Here is a 24,904-nt window from a genome sequence, read left to right on the forward strand (position 1 = left end):
TATCAATATGAGTTTCCTTACTTACACTTGTACTGGAAATAAGCTTTCATCATGCAATATCCATTGATCTTACCCTTCCTTAAAACCAGGGTGTGTATCAAATGACTCTTCACTTTATCAGAACTACGATATCTTCTCAAATTTTTACAATCGTAACACGGGCACACAATAAAGCCTTCGGCCTTTTTACTCCTATTTTCTTCAGTATTTTGTATAATTAAACTCTTGAATCCCTTTTATATATATATATATATATATATATATATATATATATATATATATATATATATATATATATATATATATATATATTTGACTGTTGTGCGTTTTTAATACATCCAACTCCGATCCATATCAGTCATTATTTCATAAAATGCCACTTTAAGTACTATGGATCAGAGATTTGGATACACAATGATGGACGTGTTTATAAACGATATTAAGTGATTTGAATTAAAATCAAATTACCTAATCATAATCAAAATACCTAATGTATAATCAAAGTACATCATACAATTCAATCTAATTCATCAAACTAAATAATTCATATTCAATTTATATGCCTAACTAATCAATTAAATACCTAACTTGTCAAATTATCTAATTCATCGAAGAACCAAATTTCTAATCAAATAACCTAATTCTTAATAAAAGCACTTAATTCATCAAAATATTAAATGCATAATCAACGTATACATATAACTCATCAAATTTAATATAATTCATGAAACTACATAATTCATATTTAATATATATACTTAACTAATCAAATACCTAATTTATCAAACTAACTGATTCATCAAAATACCTATTTCACAATAAAAAAAAATTATTAAAATTCAAAATTGAACATTTAAAAACAGAAAATTCAAAATATAGAATAATAATAGTGATATTCAAAATTGAACATTTTTTTTTTTAGAAAAAGAACTTAACGCATTGAATCAAGATGAAAACAATCAACAAGAAATTGAGGAGGATTGTTAAACCACTCCCCGCAACCTAACACAGAAACGGCTTCCCGAGCAACAGTGTGGGCAGTACGATTCGCAGATCGCTTAGCAAAACAGAAGTGTACACCATCAATCGTGGATGCAACTTCTTTAATATCATCAATAATAAAACCAAAAGAAGAAATAAAAGAGTTTGAACGTAAAGCAAAATAGACTAATTGGGAGTCTGTCTCAATGTCAACATCCCCCATGCTTGTACCTTTCAACCAACTAAGGGCCTCCCGAATGCATACTGCCTCAGCCTCTTTAACACTGTATAGACCCGAGATACACATACCTTTAGCCGCTAAAAATTGTCCTTCGTCATCTCGTAAAATCCAGTCGAATCCCATCTTGTTATTTTTTTCATCGAAAGCCGCATCTGTGTTAAGTTTTATTCGACCAGAATTCGGCAGACTCCACTTCATTTGCACAGCAGTCGACAAAATAGATCCACTTTCCCCGCCTTCCAGTTTGCTAAGAACATTATGTAGCGGAACTTAATGTCATTTACCATGTGAGAGTATATTTGATTAGAATCAGTCAAGGGTCTCTGTGTGAACCCATAGGCTACAATCCCGCTTCATATCATATCAACCCGTTATTCTTATTTCTCTTCCATGCACACACCCATTTTTAACCTTTAGGGTTAACACTCAACGGTGTATTGTTATAAAGAAAAAACACTACGAGCAGACAAAAGGACAAACAGTTTATTCGAAAAACAGCAGAGGCCTAAGACTCGGCCAAATACAGAGTACAAGGGGGCCTAAGACTCGGCCAAATACGGGGCACAAAGGAAAAGATGGATCATGGCTTGGCTTCCTCCTCCGACGGCTGAGCAGGGGGAGGACCCTCCAAGAAGTACTGAGGGCGGAAAGGTGGAGGACTCGGCTCAGGCTCCGACACCTCGTCCAGATACACGGCTGGCTTCCCGTCATCAATCATCTGCAAGGGCCTCTCCAAGGAATTCGGAAACATGGCTACGCCAAAAAGAGGAGGAACCTCCCACACCCCCTCCTCCTCCGGGCCCGGATCGTCCAGCACTGGTTCCACCTTGTCATTAGTCGGCTCCACGGGGGCCAGATCCAGCATATCTGGGGACACCACGATAGGATCAGAGCTTGAGTCGCCCACCAGATGTCCACCGTTGGCCAGCCTTTTCTGCCTTAGCTCTTCCAGGCGAGCATGCTCCTTGTTGCGAATGGAGAAGCGACGATCGCCGACTCCGTAGCTCATGATCAAAGGTCTATGAACAGAAGTGGTATGAATCACCAGCATAAGAGGCCTTTATATAGCCTCAGAAGGACGAATATCTAGGCGGAAATCACGGAGCTGATAGTAAACTGCCGTGATCAGGCCAGATTAGACGGGAGACAGGGATCTCTGTCAGAGGGTAGTTCCATCAAATCCGCTCGAGAAGAGTGAGATTCGCACGTTGAACTGAAAAAGACAGATTCACCAAGGATACAGAGAATATTGCAGACATCAGACTGAAAAGGGCCTGACAACGTGGCCGACTCCCGGACCCATCGGCCGGGAGAGTAGGATGGGTGCCGAAAAAGAATTATGAAGCAAAGTCCCCCAAGGTGGGAGCGTAATTTTATTAATAAAGGAGGGGAATACACAAAATAAAGAGCTTATTACATCACAAATAAATAAGAAATGCTCTTATGTAGTCCCCCCGGAAATACGGAAACAAATCTTGACCGAGGCCGTCACTCGTGGGAGAAGAAGAGTTGCTTCCAAAGAACGCCTCCCCTGATGGTCTAGTGGGAGAAGGACAGAAGGTATCCCAAAAGGCCGGCATGATTGGTGGCACCACCGGTTCCTCGTCATCCGGATACATTTCCAGATATCGAGCGAAGTCGGCATCATTCATCAGGCCCGTAGCCGGTCCGTCCAGATCATCAAGCGGAATAGAGAAGGTCATGCGAAAGGTCAACTGTTCGGGGACGGCCACCTCCACGAAGGACCCATCCTGAGCAGTCACCTTGGCGGTAGCCGGGGGTGGCGGATTGAATGAAGTCGGAACATTCTCCGTGCGAGTAGGGGTCGGCGGCTGTTGAACAGAGGAAGTAGCACCGGTGGGAGACCTCTGAGAAGCCGGTCGAGGGGCCATCTTCTTATTCTCCCTCTCGGGTCGAGTCCGCTTGGAAGGTAGAGGGCGTCGGGGAGACCCAAAGTCGATCCGCTTTCCCTTCAAAGGCGAGCGACCCATGGTTGATCAGTGAGAGGAGACGTAGAGGACCAGAGGCTATTTATATGAACCATGCGGAGCGGGGAGAATCCAAACGGCTCTGCTGAATCCGGAAAGATAGCAGAGGATCCGGACGTTATGAGGTCTCTTTAAAGACGGAGATCCGATGATGGAGAGGACGGACAGTTACTACTTTCCCAAACCCGGATTAGTGGCCCGGGTATGAGAAAGTGAGGGACTAGTTGATGGGGTGAGGACCCCGGCCCAAGAAGAAGGGCCCAAAAGAGGAGTCCAGAAAGGGAGATATGGGCCAGTAGCGAAAAGAAGCCTAGTAAAAAGCTAGGGCCGAGTCCAAGAGTCGGCCTAGGCCCAAGCGCGGACAGAGACTCGACCCTGAGCCATTAAGGAACATTGAAGAGCCTCATTTAAGAAGACTCGGCCCAGAGAGCCGTTGAAAGGCGTTCCAAGCGTAGCTTTTAAGTCGGTCCAGGAGCCGTTGGAGGCATTAAAGACAGGACTCGGTCAAGCAAGCAGTTATGAATCCATAGAGCCGTTGGCTGGCCCGGTAACGGCGCCCAACAGTTTAATAATTGTAATTAGCTTTAAAAGCCATGATTAATGTCCCTCAAGTCGGACGGAGATAAGCCTACTATATAAAGGCCTCTCCGCCCTTGTAATCGGGGCGAGCCCATGCCCAGAGAATAAGACATACACACTTCCTAGCTATTCGACTACTCTTTTGCGATCGCTTTTGAGAAAGGTGAATCCACCAACCAAAGGTTGTGTTGGACCTCCTTGGGCCCGAAAACCCAAAAACCAACAAACATTATGTAGCGGAACTTAATGTCATTTACCATGTGAGAGTATATTTGATTAGAATCAATCAAGGGTCTCTGTGTGAACCCATAGGCTACAACCCCACTTCATATCATATCAACTCGTTATTCTTATTTCTCTTCCGTGCACACACCCATTTTTAACCTTTAGGGTTAACACTCAACGGTGTATTGTTATAAAGAAAAAATATATATATTTTAGTGAGTAGAGATATGCCTTAATTACTTCTTTATACGTTAAATAGTCGAGGCACTTCCTGTGCCTTAACTTATATTCAAATTATCATATAACAGAGCAATTTGTAAAGGTAATTGTGTTGTCGACAACTATAATACTTTCATAAATCTCTCCCATATTTATAATTGTTCATGGCAATATTAAAGTCAACCAGATTCTAGACATTGCCTAGAACATGTAAATCATGCAATTGATCCTCGGTGGAAGTCTCGTTACAAGATCAAAACATAGAGAAAGCTAGAATGTCAAAATTGAGGCAGAAAGATACACCATCATTCTCATTCATTATTCGATCTCATAATGTCCATGATCCTAGAAAATATGATAATGGCCGCCACAATTAATATTTTACAACACTCTCAACTTTTTATTCTCATTTGTATTCAAATTTGATTAGAAGAAGAAAAATTAAATGGATAACATCATGACTTCCTATTAAATTGAGCACTCGAGCATGCCAAATTATAGAAAATAGAAAATAAGAGTAGGAATTAAGAGTACATGTAGAATTACTCAATTTATCTGTTCACCTTCTTGGTCATTGTATATTTGTATTTGATTTATTTGTCGATCCTGTGAGGTTGCGAGGTCTACCCACTTTCGTTGACCAACTGCCTCTTTGAAATGTCCGTCTAAGTCACTGCCATTTACTTAGGCAATTTCCCATCATCTTCATTTCTTCTTCATCCTCTGCTACTCTACTATATATCTCGTTAAATTAGGCAATCTAAGCTGCGTGCTAGAATATCGAGACAGAATTGAAGATAGTAGTGCAGTCAACTTCAAGTATGGCATCGCCATCATCTTCATCCTATGCTCGCAAAAAGTATGATGTTTACTTGAGTTTTAGCGGCGAGGATACACGGAAATCCATTATCGATCATCTATATTATCGATTTAGAGAGGCTGGAATTAATGTCTTCCGAGACGATGAACACTTCCAGCGTGGGGATAACATTGCTGTTTCCCTGCTTCCGGCCATCCAGGAGTCGAGGATATTCATAGTCGTATTCTCCAAAAGATATGCCAATTCAAGCTGGTGCCTAGAGGAGCTTGCAACAATCATGGAATGTAAAGAGCGCTTGAACCAAATTGTTATTCCTGTATATTATGGTGTTGAACCTTCAGAGGTTCGCAAACAAAAAGGCGAGTTTGGTTATGCATTCGCTGAACACGAAAAACGATATGAGTATGGAGAAGTTAAGAGGTGGAGAGTTTCACTCGAAGCCGCTTCTAATTTATCCGGATGGTCATTGCAAGGCGACATGACATATAATGGGTAATCCTTGCTCTTTTCAATTTCTTTTCATTTTGGGATATTTGTTACATAATTTGGCAGACTTACTCATATAGCTAGTCAGTTCATATTTATGGCAGTTCTTAATTAGAAAAATTTATTAAACCTATCTGATTATTGAAGAAGCAAGAAAATATGCATCTTCGATCTACGGAGTATATATGAATTCTTGATTGATTATATATATTATAGAGAGTTGTTATACCTTGCAAGGTGAAGCTGGCGACTCTCGTCCTAAACAACGTATAAATTGTGTATTTTTAGTATTGAAATTGTGAATTTCTAGAATAATATAAATTGTGTTTCTAAATTAAAACACATAATAACTATAGAAACTGGTCATAAGATTCTAATATGCTATATTTTGTGACTGTAGTATTTGAAAGGAACTTGTGAATACAAAACAAGGTAATCAATTACATTATGTTAACATTGTGCATGCGTTCATAGTATACAAATTATGAATTTTTAAAAATTAAATTGTGAACATTTAGTAAGTAAATTGTAATCATTTGGACTCGGGTTCACCTTGAATCCATACAATAATTTGTGGATTATAGAGCTACTGACTAATTATGTTAGTAGGTGACAAAATTTAATTGATACAAAATATTAAAAGATCCCTTGGTAAATTTGTTGCATGCAAAATATAATTTTGGTCTCTTCGCCCTAATTTTAAGTCATTAATGACCAAATTAATTCATTACTTATCTTGAAGGACATAAATATGACATTTTTTCCTTTCAAGATAAGTAACTTACATAGCGCAACTAAATGTTGGTCCATGAAAGTAAAAGTCCGTCGGGTCGGAGTGTGGGGGGCCCTTAGGGTTGGGGTTCAGCATTTTGGAATAATGAAAGTAAAAGTCCATTAAAAGAAGGAGTTGAATAAACTTTTAAACATTATTATTATTATTATTATTATTATTATTATTATTATTATTTAATATTTAATTTTGTAATTTATTGTGAGTTTTCGTTGTGAAAATCTTTGACTTGCTATGTTTTCTGTATAGCTTGGTTTGGTTTCGAATATGTGAAATTTGTGTAGCATGGATGAATAGATAAATAAATAATGACTTAAAGTAAAGTAGAAAGATATTTATAGTGGTTCAAGGAATTGCCTACACAATTTTTTTTCTTAATCCCAAAAGGATTTCACTATGTATTTTTTAAGAAAGACAAGTGATTAAAGCCTTTTGCAATACAGTGTTACTTGCTTCTTCTCGCGTGACAAGGAATTGCCTAGGAAATTTGTGTAGCATGGATGAATAGATAAATAAATAATGACTTAAAGTAAAGTAGAAAGATATTTATAGTGGTTCAAGGAATTGCCTACACAATTTTTTTTCTTAATCCCAAAAGTATTTCACTATGTATTTTTTAAGAAATACAAGTGATTAAAGCCTTTTGCAATACAGTGTCGCTTGCTTCTTCTCGCGTGACAACCCTTTAATGTAAGTCACAATCTTTTTGTTGACCTAAATCACCTAATCTTCTATGTTTGATATGATCAATCTTTGCCAAATGTCAACCATGAAGTCGTCTTGCTTAGATAATCCTCCAACACCTTTTAAAGAAAGAAATAGAATTGTTTTAAGGTTGGACTTTGAGAATCTAGATGATTCTTTTAGCTTAAAACATTTGATTTTGTTTGAAAGCCTTTTTGAATCACTCTCGAATTCTCAATGTCTGTGATAGTTCAACACTTCAACGACTGTACCTGTTTTAAAGCTTGGGTCCTCATTAAATATACGCGAAAAGTTGAGTGTTGATTTGATGAAGACTGTAATAATTGTATTGAATCAATGTAATCCCAAAAAAGTACAGATAATGAGAATATATTCACGGAAGAGTCACATGATGACTGGGATAAGAAATCATAAACTGATGACTCAAATACATAGAGACCTAATACTCTCCCTCAAGCACATGGTACTAGTAACCTGTAGCTTGTTTCTAAGAAAAGAAAATCTAGGACCAGGTAGAGCTTTCGTAAATATATCTGCAAGTTGATCTTTGGTTGAGATGAAGTTGACTTGAATATCTCCAGAAGCCACTCTATCACGCACAAAGTGATAATCAATTTCTACGTGTTTGGTGCGTGCATGAAAGATTGGATTGGCACACATATAGGTAGCACCTAGATTGTCACACCATAGCTTTGGAATAGAAATACTTGGCACCTTTATTTCGCGTAGCAACGAAATAACCCATAATACCTCTGCACAGACATCTGCTAGGGCTTTGTATTCCGCCTCAGTGGAAGACCTAGCAACAGTTATTTTCTTCTTACAAACCCAAGATATAAGATTGGTCCCAAGAAAAACAGCAAACCACTAGTGGACTTACGATCTTCAGGACAACCAGCCCAATCAGTATCAGAAAAAGCATGAATTTCCTTTGACATTGATTTTCGTATACGCAACCCAAAACCAAATATTCCCTTAACATACATTAAGACACGTTTCAGCTACTCCCAATGTGATGTGGTAGGAGCATGCATGTGCTGACAAAGTTGATTAACCGCAAAGGATAAATCAGGTCGTGTAACAGTGAGATATTGCAGTGCTCCAGCCAGGATCCTGTACTGCGTAGGATCATCATATAAGTCTGCACTAAAGGGAACAGTTTTCGAAACAGATATAGGAGTAGAGAGAGGTTTGCATTCCGCCATGCCAGCAAGTTTCAAAATATCGTTCATATGTCGTTGTTGAGACAATAGAATTCCATCATCACATTTAACAGTTTCAATGCCAAGGAAAAAATTTTGTTCACCAAGATCTCTATTCTTGAAAGTGGCAGACAATTTTGAGAGTAAGTGAGTAACAAGAGCCTAATCACTTCCCATTAAAAGAATATCATCCACATAGACCCACAAATAAACCAGTGCAGAATCTTGAGAGAAATAGAATAGAGAGACATCTGTCTTTGATGCTTGAAAATCAATGGATATTAAAAACGTGTGTACATAATTAAACCAAGCTCTAGGAGCTTGTTTTAATCCATGCAGTGAACGTTTTAATAAGCAGACATGTTGTGGAAAACTGGCATCAATATAACCAGAGGTTGCTTCATATAAACAGTTTCATCCAAATTTCCATTAAAAAAAACATTATGAACATCTAGCTGCCTGATAACCCATCCAGATGATAAAGCTAAGGATAATAGAAGCCTTACAGTTGTGGGTTTCACCACTGGGCTGAATGTATTAAAGAAATCCTAACCTAGCTTTTCGCTTAAGGATAATAGAAACATTATGAAACCTTTTGCTACTAACCTGGTTTTTCGCCTATCAATAGTGCTATAAGCCTTCCGTTTTTGGGCGAAACACCCATTTACACCCAATAATATTCATACCTGTGGTGGAAGGAACTAGGGACCAAGTCTGATTCTATAGTAAAGCATTAAATTCTTGTTCCATAGCTTCACGCCACTCAGGATACTTAACAACTTGAGTGTAACATGTAGGCTCCGTAGGACAAACCTAAGCAGCCAGAGCCGTAGGAGGAGCCTGAGACTTACTGCGAGTCGCCATGGAGTGGGTGTGGACGGTTGGTCTCGTCGACTTGTCACGCGGACGCCGTGCAGTCTCTATAGTTTCGGCCGAGGATGACGTAGGCTGCACGGAATCAGCTTACATGGGCTCGTCCGGAAACACGGGCTCGGTCGGTGGATCTGGATGCACAGAATCCGATGCAACATTGATGACGTCATGGTGAAAAATAGATTCCGCCCAGGGAGCAGTCTGAGTAGGTGGTGCCGCCTACAAGGAAGGTTTAGTAGCAAAAGGAAATACTTCTTCATCAAATCTGACATGCCTGCATGTGTAAATCTTATTAGTATGTAAGTCCATGCACCTATAATCCCTAAAGGAATTAGGATAACCTAGGAAGACACAAGGAGATGACCTATATGACATTTTATGACGATTGTACGGTTTTAAGTGAGGATAATACAGACAACCAAAGACACAAAAGAAGGATGAGAACTGGAGTTATTTAATAGAGAGGATGACATTCTGTTAATTAAATAGACATCAGTCTCAAAAGCAAAATTCCAGAATTTTAAAGGAACAAAAGAATGAGCTAAGAGTGACCAGTTTCAACAATATGTTTGTGTTTACGTTCAACACGACCATTCTGCTCATGTGTATATGCACAGGATTGCCTATGTTGAATTCCTAACTGAACAAAGGAGGCATGCAATTTTTTGTATTCAGCACCAAGATCAGACTGAATGGTTTTTATTTTTCGATTGAAGGACCTTTTAATAAGAACACGAAACTTATCAAATATGACATAGATATTAGACTTTAATTTCATAGAGAACAACCACGTGTAACGAGAATGATCATCTACAAAGATTACCAAGTAACAATAACCATTAGTAGACAATATAGGAGCTGGTCCCCAAATATCAGTGTATATTAAATCAAGAACATCCAAGCTCAACACGTGCTAAAGGGAAACGTGCAGATTTTCCCAATTGACACGTTGAACATAAACTGGAATTACAACGAATAGTACGACTAGAGCCACTAACCGAACAAGACTGAAGAATTTGAGTAAGGACACGTGATGAGGATGACCCAAACGATCATGCCAAACCGATGCGGAAGTACGAGCGGAGAGAAACGCGGAAGGAGACGAATTTGGATCAGGAAAAGTGTATAGGCCACCCGAACTACTGCCCCGTAGGAGGATTTCCTTGGTGGCGATGTCTTTCACAAGAAAAAAAAAAAGGATGAAACTCAAAGAACACATTGTTATCTGTAGCAAAACGTTGAATAGATAATAAAGAGGTAGACAGACCAGGAACATACAATATATTAGACATCGTAAAAGACCTAGAACGGGTGTCAAAAGTAGCATCACCAACACGACTAATAGACAGGCCCATACCATCACCGACATGTAAAGTGTCATTACCAGTATACTTCTCCGAGGTAGAAAGGGCAGCTATGTCTGGAGTTGCATGATTTGTGACTCCAGTGTCCGGAACCCAAGTATGAGAATTTGACGAGGTTTTAGTACCAAAACCATCCTGAAACACCAAATTACCCCAAGGACCCGGGGCCCTTGAATAACGCCGAATACAAGTGGACCCCGTGTGATCAAAACCATTACAAATTTGACACTGATCATCATAGCACCGAAAATAATTGGCTCATGTGTGACCGAAACCGTTACAAATTTGACATTGAACATTATATCACAAAAAACAATTGGCTCCGGTTTGACCGAAACCATTACAAATTTGACATTGAACATTTGGTGTACCCCGGTTCGATGCCATCGGCTATTGCTGCGAAGTGGATATCCTTCTCTTCTAATTCTCTGTCGAAAAAGAGGAAGCAGGAGGCACTTGGTGGCTGCTCTTCAAGAAACGATGTGTGCTATTTCATATGACAATGTATTGACATACACAAAAACTGACAAACTGACAAACTGACATGTGCTATAATTATTTGTGTTTGAATATTGTTTTCATGGACTTCTACAGAAGTCACATGACAATGGTAATGGCATTCTCGGTTTTTTTTTTTTTTTCTTTTACTTCAATATGCCGTGAACGGTGGAACAAGGGTGTTGGGGAGGAAAAAAAGTAATTATTAGTTTGGAAAAGAAAACCCTAGCTAACTGATATCAGATGAGGACTGTAATAACTTTATTGAATCAATGTAATCACATGCAAAGAGTACAGATAATGAGAATATATACAAGAAAGAGTCACAGGATGACTTGGATTAGAAATCATAAACTGACTCAAATACATAGAGTCCTAATAGATTCAAATTCAAATAAACTCGTTATCACTGATCCAAGTGGGGTAGCAATCCAAAAGAAACCAAAATCTTCATTTGTGTTGCAAATATCCTTCAGATAAAAAACCATTGTGTGTGTGTGTGTGTAAAACTAAGCTTTTTAGCAATAATAATAATAATAAATACAAAAAAAATACAAAAATTTCTTGGAGATTATCACCCTTTGCTCTCCTAGGTAGAGTTATAGATGTCAGACTTTAGGGTGTTTGGTTGGATGTAATTGGAATTCTTTTCCTACCTTATTCAATGGCAATGCAAATTACAATGTTTGGTTGTAAGGAATTGCAATTTCACGGAATTTTAATTCCCTCCTTTTGTTGAATTGCAATTCATGGGGTACCCCTATGAATTGCAATTTAATGCGGGTAAGAAATGAAAAAAGTAAAAAAATGACAACAATACCCTTAGTTATTATTACGGAGTGTTATTATTATTACACAAGGACATTTTAGTCTTTATACCACTTCTTTCGTTCTTATTTTCAATAGTTCTTTTTCTCTCTATCAAACAATGTAATTTGAATTCTTACATTATTTCCACCTTATCCTTTTCCCACCGAATTGCAATACCTTTCCTCCCAACCAAACACCCTGTAAAAGATGTGCCCAACAACAAGTCAACAACCCTTTCATACCTTTCAAACTTCAAACCATAGTGGAGTTCCCTTTATATACCTAAGAATCCTCTTTGCTGATGTACAATGCAACTCACTAGCACAATGCATAAATCTTGATAATAAACTTACAAGAAACATTATATCAGGCCTTGTTGCTGTCAAGAACATAAGGCATCCAATAATACTCCTATACGTTGTCCCATCAACCTTCTCAACACCATCATCTTTACTTAATTTTTCATTTTGAGAAAGAGGAGTACTTACTGACTTGCAGCTTTCCATATTGAATTTCTTCAACACCTCCCTAGCATATTTTTGTTGTCCAATATAAATTCCATTTTGAGTTTGCTGAACCTCCATGCCTAGGAAAAAATTCATTTCTCCTAGATCTGTCATTTCTAAAGCTTGCATCATTTGAGTCTTAAATTCATTGATTAGCTTCATATTGCTTCCTGAATTTGTTACAAAACCTTCACGTTGCTCAACAAAAATTTCTTCCTCTAAATAGCCGTTTGAGAAGGCTGACTTTACATCAAGTTGATAAATCCGGCATTGTTTTTGTGCTGCAAGTGCTAAGAGAAACCTTATAGTATCTAACCTTGCTACAGGTGCAAACGTTTCTGAATAGTCGACACCATATAATTGAGCATAACCCTTCACAACTAGCCTTGCTTTATGCTTGTTAACAGAGCCATTGACATTGAGTTTGGTTCGGTAAACCCACTTCACACCGATGGTCCTCTTATGTTCAGGCCGATCCACAAGTTGCCAGGTTTTGTTTTTCTCAATCATTCTCATCTCCCCCTCCATTGCAGCAATCCATTTTGGGTCTTTAGCGGCTTCATCATACCTTGCAGGTTCATGTACTCCTACATTGCACCTTTCATAAATTTCAGCAAGTGACCTTGTACCTCTTACAGGAATATCATCAATTCTTTCATCTTCAAGAAGCTCTTCTAATTCTTCTTTAATATTTTCAGGTTCATTTTTGTCCCAATTCCATTTGGTAGTTTCATCAAACTTGACATCTCTGCACACTTTCAACTTACTTGTTAAAGGCTAAAAAATTCTATAACCCTTTGTGACATTACTATAACCAACAAAGACTCCATATTCTGTCTTTGGATCTAGCTTCTCTCGTTTTACATTTGGAACACGGGTGAAACATAGACAACCAAATATTTTAACATTAAGAACAAAAGGCTTAAAACCATACCATGCTTCAAAATGTGTTTTTCCTTTTAAAACTTTAGTTGGTAACCTATTTAGCAAAAACACAGTTGTATCAACTGCCTCTGCCAAAAACTTTTTTGGCATTTCTTTCTCAAAGAGCAAACACCGATCCATATCCATGACAATTCTATTCTTTCTCTCACTCACTCCATTTTGTTGAGGAGTGTAGATTACCCTGAATTGATGTTCAATTCTCGCATCTTCACAAAACTTGGTAAATCTATCAGCAGTATATTCAGTACCATTATCAGACCGAATTACTTTAATTTTGCAACCACTTTGATTTTCAATCCAGGATTTAAACTTCCAAAAAACATCAACACCTTCACTCTTTTGTTTAAGAAAATATACCTAACACATTCGAGTAAAATCATCAATGAAAAGTATAAAATATTTGCTGCCATTTATAGAAACATTCTCCATAACTCCACAAACATCAGTATGAATGAGTTGAAGTTTTTTAGCTGTCCTCCATATTTTTCCTACAGGAAATGGCAATCTGGTTTGCTTCCCCAACTGACATATCTCACGCATTGTTGCAACTCATCCTGTGAATGACATTCCTCTTACTAACTCTTTTTTCTGCATATACTCCAAGGGGAATAATGAAAGTGCCCTAGCCTTTTGTGCCGTAATTCAGCTTGGCTAACAACACATGGAAAGGCTTTAAACTCTGCCTTATCCCAATCAAGACAAAAACTCTTGTCTTTCATTTTCACAGAAAATAATTCATCTCTACATGAATCAGTTATAAAACACATGTTATTCTTGAAAGTAACAGAATAACCTTTCTCAAGTAGTTGTTCAACACTCAAGCAAATTTTGACTAAGTTCAGGAACAAACATCACATCAGAATTAGTTTTATACCTGATGGTCCGTCAATTGCAACAGTTCCTTTACCTTTTTGACTTCAATATATGTCTGTTACCAATTTTGACTTTTGATATCACTGTTTTATCAATCTCTCTAAACAGTGACTTATCAAAAGTCATGTGATTAGTGCATCCGCTGTCAATTATCCAAACGTTACTTGAAATTTGGCTTGCAAAACAGGTCGCAACAAAAAGTTGTTCCTCGCTCTCCTTGTTCTTCATCCACTACTTGAGCCTATTGTGGTTTGTTTTGGCAAACCTTTTTCACATGACCCATTTGATTGCAAGAGAAGTATTTCACATCAGGTCTAAACCAACAATATTTTTCTAAGTGTGAGGCTTTCTTACCGTGCTGGCAGGGAGGGAATTTTCCTCTGTTGGCACTGTTTTGACTTCCCTGGTTTTTGCCTTTTGGTTGGTTTTGACTCACCTCATTTGTTCTTGAGTTTTAAGTGCATGGAGAAGATCTGGTAGAGATATTTCTGACAAATCTCTAGACTCTTCAATTGAAGAGATTTTTTATTCAAATCTCTTCGGCAAAGTTACCAATATTTTCTCAACAACCCGATCATCAGGAAGTTCTTCTCCCAATAATCTGATTTTAATTTGTTTACCACCTTCTGCCATCTTTCGGAGTAATCTTTTAATGATTCTGTCTCCTTCAATTTTGCATCTCAAATTCCTTTTTCAAGTTCAGAACTTGCATTCTTTTTGTCCTGTCGTTTCCTTCATATTCATTTTTAAACAAATCCCATGCCCGTTTTGCAGTTTTACAGGTCATGATTTTTGTAAAAACTTCATCCGTTAGTGTCGAATGAATGCAAGTCTTGACCTTATTCATCTTCTTCTTTTCCTCCCTGTACTCTCTCATTTGGCCAATATAATTGTTGGATATTTAGGAAGTGCTGGAACTTCATCAATTAACCTCATTTCCCATAGTCCATGTGCTTCTAAATTAGTTTCCATTTTCACAGCTCATGCATGGTAATTTTCACCTGTGAAAATTGGGGGTTTAGACAAAAAACTATTTCCTGCCATTTGAGGGTAAGGTTTTCACGTGATAAGGGTTCCTCACTGATTCACTCACACAGGTCCCTTAAGAAAAATGGCTCTTGATACCACTTTGTAGGATAATTAGTGGTAAACACTTAAGTTTGTTGGGGAAAATAAATATATTTATTCCATTCTATCTCTGCATATTTATACAAAATTAACAGAGAAAATAACTTAACAAACAATTCTAAAATATCTCAAAAACTTTGAATTAAAACAAGATAATGAAAGACTAATTCAAAAATAAAACTAATATGCAGTAAATATAGCATTTTCTATCAATTATCAAACACCTTCCTCGTAAGAATTACTTCTGAGGTTAATATCCGGAGTATTTCTTTTGTCTTGAAAAACTAACCATTGGGCTCTTGATAGGTGTTGAGTGAAGACAAATCAAAGAAGATACTCCTAAGTCTAAATGAATAACTTACAAGGTTTGAATCTGGGGTCTTATATTATTAATATACTGTTGAGATAGCATTATCAAAATCTATAAACATTTATTCCCAATACCGAAAATTAAGTTGGAAGAATCAAATGTGGCAATGTTTTAAAAATCTTGAAAAAAATTAATAGTTAACGACCAAATGGAAAATGATTGAATAGTCATGGAACTAAAAATGAAAAATTCTCTGTACTTAAATCGTTGAGAAAAATTGTGCACTAACGTTAGTTCTAGTACAAAGTAATGTTATTTGAGATTATATTGCATCACTGTTCTATGTAGTGAGGATATGAAAATTATCAAACGATGAGAGGGAGTGAAATCATTGCCATAGATTCTTGATTGGTCGTAGTAGCTTACTATTTAGTTTTATATTATGTTTTAATGTCTCTGTATTATTGCCAATTTGGGTTCGTAATATTTTAATGTCTCTTTATATGCTAAGATTATTTTATGCAATAAATTTAAAATTTGATCAGGTTTGAGCCAAAGTTCATTGAGAGCATTACTAACCATGTACTAAGGGAGCTGAACTTCGAGCCCAGGAATGTTGCAAAGTATCCGGTTGGAATTGATTCTCGTGTTGGAGATATACTTCATTTATTGCAAACTCAAAAAAATGATGATGTCAAGATGATTGGAATTTTTGGTATTAGTGGTATAGGAAAGTCAACCCTTGCTAAAGCTATATACAATCACTTGATCGATTTCCAAGGGTTTGAAGGTAATTGCTTTGTTGCAAATATTAGACAAGAAGTTTCTAATAAGGGATACAATGGTCTAGCTCGTTTACAAGAAAAAATTCTTCGGAAAACACTGAAGATAAAATTTGAAGTTGATAATGTTGAAGAAGGGAAAATTTTGATCAAACAAAAACTGCAATCAAAAAGGGTTCTTATTGTTCTTGATGACATAGATGACATAAGCCAATTAGAATCATTAGCAGGACAACGAAATTGGTTTGGTTGCGGCAGCATTGTCATAATAACAACTAGAAATGTGAATTTGTTGAGAGACGATCTAATTAAAGCACATGAGAAGTATGAGATTGAAACATTAAGCTTTGATGAATCTTCGCAGCTTTTGAGTTTGCATGCTTTTGGTGTTCTTGTACCACCAGAGGAGTATACTAAACAAATCAAAAGAATAGTAGGTTACACTCGTGGAATTCCATTAGCACTTACAGTTTTAGGCTCTCATTTGCGTGAAAAATCAGTGGAAGAATGGAGCAATGAAGTTGAGAAATTGGGATTGAAGGAAGAAGAGAGCAATGAAGTTGAGAAATTGGGTTTGGAGGAAGAAGGGAGCAATGAAGTTGAGAAATTGGGATTGAAGGAAGAAGAGAGCAACAAAGTTGAGAAATTGGGATTGAAGGAAGAAGGGAGCAATGAAGATGAGAAATTGGGATTGAAGGAAGAAGGGAGCAATGAAGTTGAGAAATTAGGATTGAAGGAAGAAGGGAGCAAAGAAGTTGAGAAATTAGGATTGAGGACTCCAGATGTCATCCAAAAAATTCATAGAAAAGTCTATGATGAACTTGATGGTAATACTCGGAGCATCTTTCTTGACATTGCTTGTTTCTTTATTGGACTGAACAAAAATGATATTGTTCAAGATTTTGGTGTTCAATTTGAAACTGGAATAAGAACTTTGATCAAGAGAGGCTTGTTAACAATACATAGAAGTGAAGAAAAAGAGAAGCTCCAGATGGACCCTTCAGTATGGGAGATGGCAATAGAAATTATTCAAAATGAATCCCCTCATGATCCTAGCAAACGAAGTAGACTTATGAACGCAGTTGATGTCTATGACGTCGTGATAAAAGGCAAAAAGGTAAAATATTTATCTTCTAATTAATTGTTCATGTCAATCATTTGTTTACTCAGTTTTATAAAAAAAAATATAATGTCTTATTTTTCTATAAAATGGTTTTTTTTTTTTTTTTAAATTAGGGTACAGAACTAAATGAAGCAATTGAAGGGATGTATGTACATTCTAGTATGTTAAAGAATAAGTCTTTGAGTACTAAAGTACTCTCAAGAATGAAAAATTTACGACTCCTCAAATTGGATGGTGTGCATCTCAAAGGGTCTTTTAAGCATTTACCCAAGGAGCTTAGATGGTTTTGGTGGCATAATTGTCCTTTGAAAAAGATACCATCTGATTTTCACCATGAAAAACTTGAAGTGTTTCACTTGCAAGGTAGCAATATCACAAGTGTTCAACTCAAAATGCAGGTTTGGATGTCAAATGCCTCCTTTAAAATTACATATTCCCTAGGAACTTAACTATAACATTATAAAATGATTAAAACCCTTTTGTCTTGATTTCAACAGCATTTCAAAAACTTGAGGATCTTAAACCTTGGTGGTTGTGAACAACTTGAAGAAACACCGAACTTTACTGGGGCTGAAAATCTTCAGATACTGTCGTTTAAGTATTGTAAAAATTTGGTCAAGTTGCCCTCATCAATTGGATGCTTGGAGAGTCTTATTGAGTTAGATTTAGCATCCTGCCAGAAGCTAAAGATGCTTCCAGATAGCACTGGCCAGTTGAACTCACTTCAATTTTTATATCTAAATGATTGCTTAAGCCTTGGAGAACTTCCTTTCAACTTGGGAAAATTAGGGCAACTGAGGATATTACATGCTCATAGGACTAACATCTCACGTTTACCTGTTACTTTGGGACATTTGACGAATCTCAACATCCTGTCTGTGGGGTGGCACAAGGATTTGTTAGGACCACCAAAATCAAAATCTCAATATTTTGACAATTCTCATATGGTTGGCTTTTTTCCATCTACATTTGGATATTTACGTTCCTTGGAAGCTTTGAATATAGCTCACAACCATCTGCCTGATAAAGAGCTGCTTGATTTTAAGGGATTATCCTCATTGAAATGTTTAAGTATAAAGGGAAGTTACTACCTCCAGAGCTTTCCCTTCAGCCTAAGCGTTCTTTCCAGATTGGAAATCCTTGAATTGGAGGATTGCCCCAATCTTGAAGAACTTGTACAACTTCCTCCTAGTTTGCTCAAACTCTCTGCAAAAAATTGTCCCTCATTGAGAAAAGTAAATACATCAAATTTGAAAAGACTCAAGGAGCTGTATATTCCCAATTGCAAGAGTTTGATTGAGCTTCCAGGCCTGGAGAGTCTTGATTCCATACATAGACTTGACATAACAAATTGTAGTGCTTTGACTATTCCTTTGACTGAAAACTGCTACCAGGTTAGTTCTTTCCTTGTGATCCATCTCGATTTCGATCTCTGATCTCTCAAATAATGCATGTATGTATGTATGTAGGCATATTCAGAAGGTGGTGATGTCGAGATTTGGCTTCAAATGGTGGGATCATTTTTGTATTGCACTATTCCATTGAGGCATAAGTTCTTTGATATCATCCATGGGGGATTTGATCCTAATTACACTTGTGAAGCTCATATCATTATCAGAAGCAGAACAACTGGTGCTTTGATTGTAAAGAAAGCCAAGCATGTAGATTGTAGGTGTTTAGAGCATCGCCACCCGTTAAAACTTCACTTTAGATTGGAGGATGATAATATTGTGATCAACAAGTCTGAAAGATTTCATTTTAGGGTCCGAATAAAGGTTGGGGAAGAAGTGGAGGTGTATGCAGTGTTCCAACCTTTGAAGATATTTAGCTTGTGTGTATTACATAGAAACAGATCAGATGGTGAAGTGCGCTTCTTTCCATGTCCCAAGGGGTTCATAGAATTTGATGAACTAGCAATAGATGATGCCACAGAGAGAGACCATTCCTTGGCCTCTAACGAAGAGGTTGGAAATTCCAGGGAGAAAGCAGAAACTGGGGTTCGAATTGTTGAAATTACAGAAGAACAAAATACCCAGTTTGCTGGACAAGGTCAGAATCGCTAACCCTCTCCTTACCAGTCACTGGGTGGGTGCTAACAATTTATTTTTTTCTTAGTAATTGCAGATGAAGTAATGCAGTCCGAGGACATTAGGAAGGTGCCCAAGGCAATAATGTCGCCTCCATCTGTGCTACCAAGAGGCGGGGAGAAAAGGAGTCCATCTCCTGTTGCCAAGAAACCGAGCCTGTCAGAGCAAATTCAGAAATTGCATGATGAGTCCACCAGAATCACGGCCGAGGGGTCCAAACTGAAGAGGGGCATTTTGGAGTTGTTGGACGATGTTGCGCAACTACGATCTAAGGAGGATGCCACCACTCTAGAACTCTCAGCATTATTGGATATGCTCAAGCTCCAGAGCAAGGTACGTAACTGTTGAAAATTTTAGTATAAATAACATTTTAATTGACTATTTTGTAACACCTACCTATGAAGGGATTGACCGCTGAACACAATTGTATCCTTTTTTTATAGTCCTGAAAATTAATTTTTATTCATTTGTGTGGTTGTTAGAAAATTTAGCATAAAATGATATTTTATGTGGCTATTTTGTGATATCAATAGCAGTGAAATTCGTTTCTTATTTGAGTCGGGTCAAATTATATTCGGGCTCTTTGAAGTGTGATGAAGAAATTGATTTATTATATGTTCAAAATAGATAATAGTAAATAAAAAATTAATTCTCAAAATATACTCATTATTTGAGATAGAAAAATAAGAGAAGTCGAATTGTATAGTACTTATTGATAATGCTCATTTTGGTGCTTTGTATTAAAGCACCTTCCAATGCAAAAAGTACTGTTCGGTGCTCTTGTGGCTAAAGCACTGAATGATGCCTTATGTAGTTAAGCATCGGAAGGTGCTTTGTGGATTAAAACACATGAAGGTGCTTGTCATAGCACCATACGGTACTTTGTAAACTAAGCACCTTTCGGTGCTTTGTGTCAATGAACATTCTAGTGCTTTGGGTTTAAGCACTTCTCGTTACGAATTTTTTGGTGTATCTTTTGGGTGTCAACTTCTAGTGTACCGTTCTAGAATGCGCTAATTTTAATCTGTATCAATTAATTTTGAATTAACTTTTCCTCTTCCTCCTCTAAAAGAACTTGTTTTCTTGCTTAATTTTTGTTTGCCGGATTTAATTGTTGAGTGCTCAACTTTTAAATTTTAAATTCATTTTATTTTGAGAAATCCATGCTACAGCGTTCCTAGCAAATAAGGTTTTAAAAAAAGGTATAAGAATTATGTCACTATTGAAAATTCTGGAATTTCTGACCACCTGAAAGTGATCTTAAATCAATTCGAAAGCAAAAAGTGGTCGAAAATAGCAACAAAGGTTTTGCTGGATACCAAAAGTGGTCGGAACAAGACTTTCTACTTGATTTAAGATCACTTTCAGGTGGTCGGAAATTCCATAATTTCCAGCAGTGCGTTGTTGAGTTTGTCTCATATGGCGAATATGCTCCTTAGGAAAAAAGATAACTCAACAATCTCCACCTTGTCAAATATGCTCTTTAGAAGAAAAGATAACTCAACATGCATCATTCAAATTTGAAAACCATAATCTTTGGGAATTTATTTTATAAATATTCCAACAACTTTGTTAGACTTGGCGTTTTTTTTGTCATTATAGGGGTACACGACTGCCCTGGAGATGACTCAATTTTTGCTGGGGGCTTTGAAGAACTACGAGGTGGAACGGCTCTATCAAAATGATACAACAGGTAGTTGTCTAGGTGTTATTGAGATGGAGGAGTCAGATCCAGTCTCTACTATAGTCGAAGAAGATATGGTTGACCCCCTGCAAAGTGATAACACTGTTGGAGTTAGGAATTCAATGAGAAAACTAACTATAAAGGAGGTTGATGTTTCTTCTGACGACGATTCTGAGCCTCATTTACCTGCAAAGGTAATGATCTAAAGTATCTTTTATTTCAAGAATAAAACGCTATGTATGGTAGTATATTTATGTTAGTTCCATTTGTTATTTGAGGATTATATTGATAACTAGTGGTACAAACTTTTTCATTTGAATTTGATAATTATTTCAACAGAAATCTAATAACAATGAGGTAGGTTGGTGGAAAAGCCAGAAAGAATTGATAAAGAAGTTCTGGAGTTGTTTTTTACTCAAAAGAAATTTGAAGGGCTAATCGTGGTTAAGCTTGGAGAAGGCATTGAGGTTACAGGTACTGGGATGTACTCGCTCAAGCCGGGAGAAATGATACAAGATGATGAGGACAGGTTTGACCCAAGCTTATTACTCCATGTGGCAGTTGATTTCAAAGCATTAAGGATAACTTATCCTGTCTTAAAATATAAATTTGAATCATATATAGAATTCTATCCTTTAGCGTAATTAACTAATTAAAAAGATGACTTAACTTACTTTCATATTTGATCTTATTTTACCTCAAATTTTTATGCTTAAAATTTAGTTATTAGGTTCAAAGAGCTTTTATTTGTTTTTTTTTTTTGTGTGTGTGTGTGTGTGTGGGGACAGGTACAATTTAATTTGATCAAAACAATTAAGAGTGATTTGCATACCATTTGGATGGAGATGGAGTCAATTGGAGGATGGAAACAAAAGGGAGATCAAGAATTGAATCAAAGACCTGCACATAAGATGAATCATCCAATGTGCTAAAACTCGAGGTACAAAGCAAGGTGGACCTATCCAGGGTAAAAGAAATGATTTTGAATCTCAACAATGATTGGAGAAGTAGTAAAATGTGTTGGAAAAAATAGCTTAAAATGACATGTTAAGTGGCTATTTTGTGGTACAATTATTAGTGGGGTCCACTTTCGATTTGAATCGGGTCAAAGTGGATTCGGGTTCTTCGTAGTGAGACGAAGAGATTGATATATTGTACGCTCAAAACGGATAATAGGTGAATGAGATATTGATTATCAAAGTAGACCCATTTGAGTAGGAAAATGAAGGGAAAAAGTGAGCTTTTGTCCCACATTGGTTTGAGAATAGAATTTGTCTCACTATTGAATTGTATAGCATAAAGGTTCTTTCTCGTGTGTAGGGGTGGTGCAAATCAAATCAAGCCAAAAAGGCTTGACTCAAGCCTAATCTCTGGTACCTGAGGGCAACATACTCTCTCTTTCTCAAAATGTTGCTCAAACATTGAATCGCGCTTCAACCCTACACCAAACACGAGCCTTTCTCTAAATGTTGCTCAAACATTGAATCGCGCTTCAACCCTACACCAAACACGAGCCTTTCTCTGCATCTTTCCTTCCCTTTTTTCTAACTAAAATAATAATCCTTACTTTGTAGTATTATTATTGGGATATACCAACGAGATATCCAACACAATGGAGGTGTATGCACAAGTGTAGAGCAAAATGGCTGGAATACATAGGAGAAGACACAAAAGATGTTGCAGCCTTTGGGATTTTATCCTGGAGTGTTTTTGTGGGATATGATGTGTATAGTAGCTACTAACTAATTAGTTTTTTTTTTTTTTTCATATATCGATCTTATTGATGTTAGCGCTTTTAATTAGATTGATCTTCATTGTTAAGTAAGATAAAAAAAAATTCCTCAAGATTGGAATGCCATAATATAATATAATGCAGGCACGCATGTTGTGAGTGAAGGTGACACTGCATGTCAAGATTTTAATTTGCTTATAAGTATGTAAAACATTTGTCTGTTGCAATATTCCAACGTTTTCGAGGCATGGATTCGTTTATATATTTTCGATGGACTTTCATTTTGGTCACTGCAGGAATGGATCATATTGGAGTTGGTATCACTACCTGCAGAAAGCAAATTAAAGCCAGTGGTGCCTCAGCTTGGGTTGGAGATATATGAATAATGCAGTGTGGAGAAGAAGAAGAAGAAGAAGAAGAAGAAGAAGAAGAAGAAGAAGAAGAAGAAGAAGAAGAAGCTAAGTATGGAAGATCAGATCAAAGTTGATTTTGAGGTAGGAGGGACAAGTAGTGTTGGAGGTGTATGCACAATTCCTTAATTTGCATACACTTTATGTATTTAAAATGCACTGAAACAGACAAGGACATCCACAACCACAAGGCCTTCCCTGCAATTTAATTTGATCACAAATTATATCATGAATCAAAACATAAAAAAATGTCATTTTTCATTATTATTATTATTATTATTATTAGGAATAAGGTTCAAATTGGCCACTGAACGTAACCTGAGAATGCAATTAGGCCACTGAACGAAAAACAAGTGCAATTAGGCCACTGAACACTCAAAAAATGTGCAATTTCACCTGATAGCAGGTTACCCTCAATTTTAGCAGGTTATCTGCTTACGTGGCAGCTGAGTTGGCATTTTTAATAAATTTTAATTAATTTTTAATAAATTTTAATAATAACTTTTTATTTAAAAAATTTGTAAAAAATAAAAACGACTTTATTTTATTTTTTATTTAATTTTTTCCAATTTTTTATAAAATTTATTATTAAAATTAATTATTAAAAATTATTTAAAAATTATTAAAAATGCCAACTAAACTGCCACGTAAGCAGGTAACCTGCTAAAATTGATGGTAACTTGCTATCCGGTGAAATTGCATACGTTTGGAGAGTTCAGTGGTCTAATTGCACATTTTTGGAGTGTTCAATGGCCTAATTGCACTTTTTTTTCGTTCAGTGGCCTAATTGCATTTTCAGGTTACGTTCAGTGGCCAATTTGAACCTTATTCCTTATTATTATTATTATTATTATTATTATTATTATTATTATTATTTTTGAAAAGTTATTATTATTATTATTATTATTATTATTATTATTATTATTATTATTATTCATTGAAACAATAAGAATATATTAAATAAATAAGATTTGTATAATAAGCCAAAAGCAAATACAACATAAGCTCATGGTTAAAGAATAAAAACAAATGGCTAACCAAAAGCTATACATCCTTAAATCACATGTTAAGTAAAAACTCTTGTGAAGCAAAAGATCCAAATCAAAACTAAAAATACCCACTATGCCGATGCCGGGAAGTGGCGTTTTAGTATTAACATTAGTGAAAGTTCTATTCTAGGAGGGTCTAATCCATTTTTTATTTTTATTTTTATTTTTTAATTTTGCTAATCGTTAACGAGTTGTTCTTGTTGAGTGTAGTTTTGCTTTAAGTCTAAGAACTTGGTTTTAATGTGCACACGATCTTCGGGAAGTGAAGGATTATTGCATTTAAACCCTGAGATCGAAAAGCTAGCCAAGTTACTTAGAAAACAAACCAGGATGACACAGGCACAAGGAAACCAAGCCGGATGAAGATCCATGTTTGACTACCTTCCTCCAGACGTTGAGGAGCATGGTAGCATCAATATTCTAGGTGTGGACACCAACAACTTTGAGATCAAGCCGGCCATACTCAATATGGTTGCGTCGGACCAATTTGGAGG

General features: G+C 36.7%; 2 protein-coding genes across 2 annotated transcripts; one reads left to right on the forward strand and one right to left on the reverse strand.

Annotated features, from left to right (window-relative positions):
- Positions 1 to 931: 931 nt before the first annotated feature.
- On the reverse strand, positions 932 to 1,420 carry LOC109146734. The gene has a single exon (XM_019294382.1). It carries the CDS (start codon positions 1,418 to 1,420, stop codon positions 932 to 934), a length of 489 nt encoding a protein of 162 aa, XP_019149927.1.
- Positions 1,421 to 5,019: 3,599 nt separating this feature from the next.
- On the forward strand, positions 5,020 to 21,735 carry LOC109146735 (disease resistance protein TAO1-like). The gene is made up of 8 exons (XM_019294383.1): positions 5,020 to 5,545; positions 16,089 to 17,442; positions 17,562 to 17,846; positions 17,946 to 18,842; positions 18,918 to 19,497; positions 19,573 to 19,868; positions 21,138 to 21,413; positions 21,559 to 21,735. The coding sequence occupies exons 1-8, from the start codon at positions 5,055 to 5,057 to the stop codon at positions 21,655 to 21,657; spliced, it is 4,278 nt and encodes a 1,425-aa protein (XP_019149928.1). The 5' UTR covers positions 5,020 to 5,054; the 3' UTR covers positions 21,658 to 21,735.
- The last annotated feature ends 3,169 nt before the right edge of the window (positions 21,736 to 24,904 follow it).

The sequence above is a fragment of the Ipomoea nil genome, unplaced genomic scaffold (genome assembly GCF_001879475.1).
Source record: "Ipomoea nil cultivar Tokyo-kokei standard unplaced genomic scaffold, Asagao_1.1 scaffold1936, whole genome shotgun sequence".
Classification (NCBI taxonomy): domain Eukaryota; kingdom Viridiplantae; phylum Streptophyta; class Magnoliopsida; order Solanales; family Convolvulaceae; genus Ipomoea; species Ipomoea nil.

Bases quoted from the DNA above. Each gene is read 5' to 3' on its own strand.
- LOC109146735 (XM_019294383.1), top strand. From the start codon at position 5,055: ATGGCATCGCCATCATCTTCATCCTATGCTCGCAAAAAGTATGATGTT. The intron at 18,843-18,917 runs GTTAGTTCTTTC...GTATGTATGTAG, and splicing joins TGACTGAAAACTGCTACCAG to GCATATTCAGAAGGTGGTGA. The intron at 21,414-21,558 runs GTAATGATCTAA...TTATTTCAACAG, and splicing joins AGCCTCATTTACCTGCAAAG to AAATCTAATAACAATGAGGT.
- LOC109146734 (XM_019294382.1), bottom strand. From the start codon at position 1,420: ATGAAGTGGAGTCTGCCGAATTCTGGTCGAATAAAACTTAACACAGAT.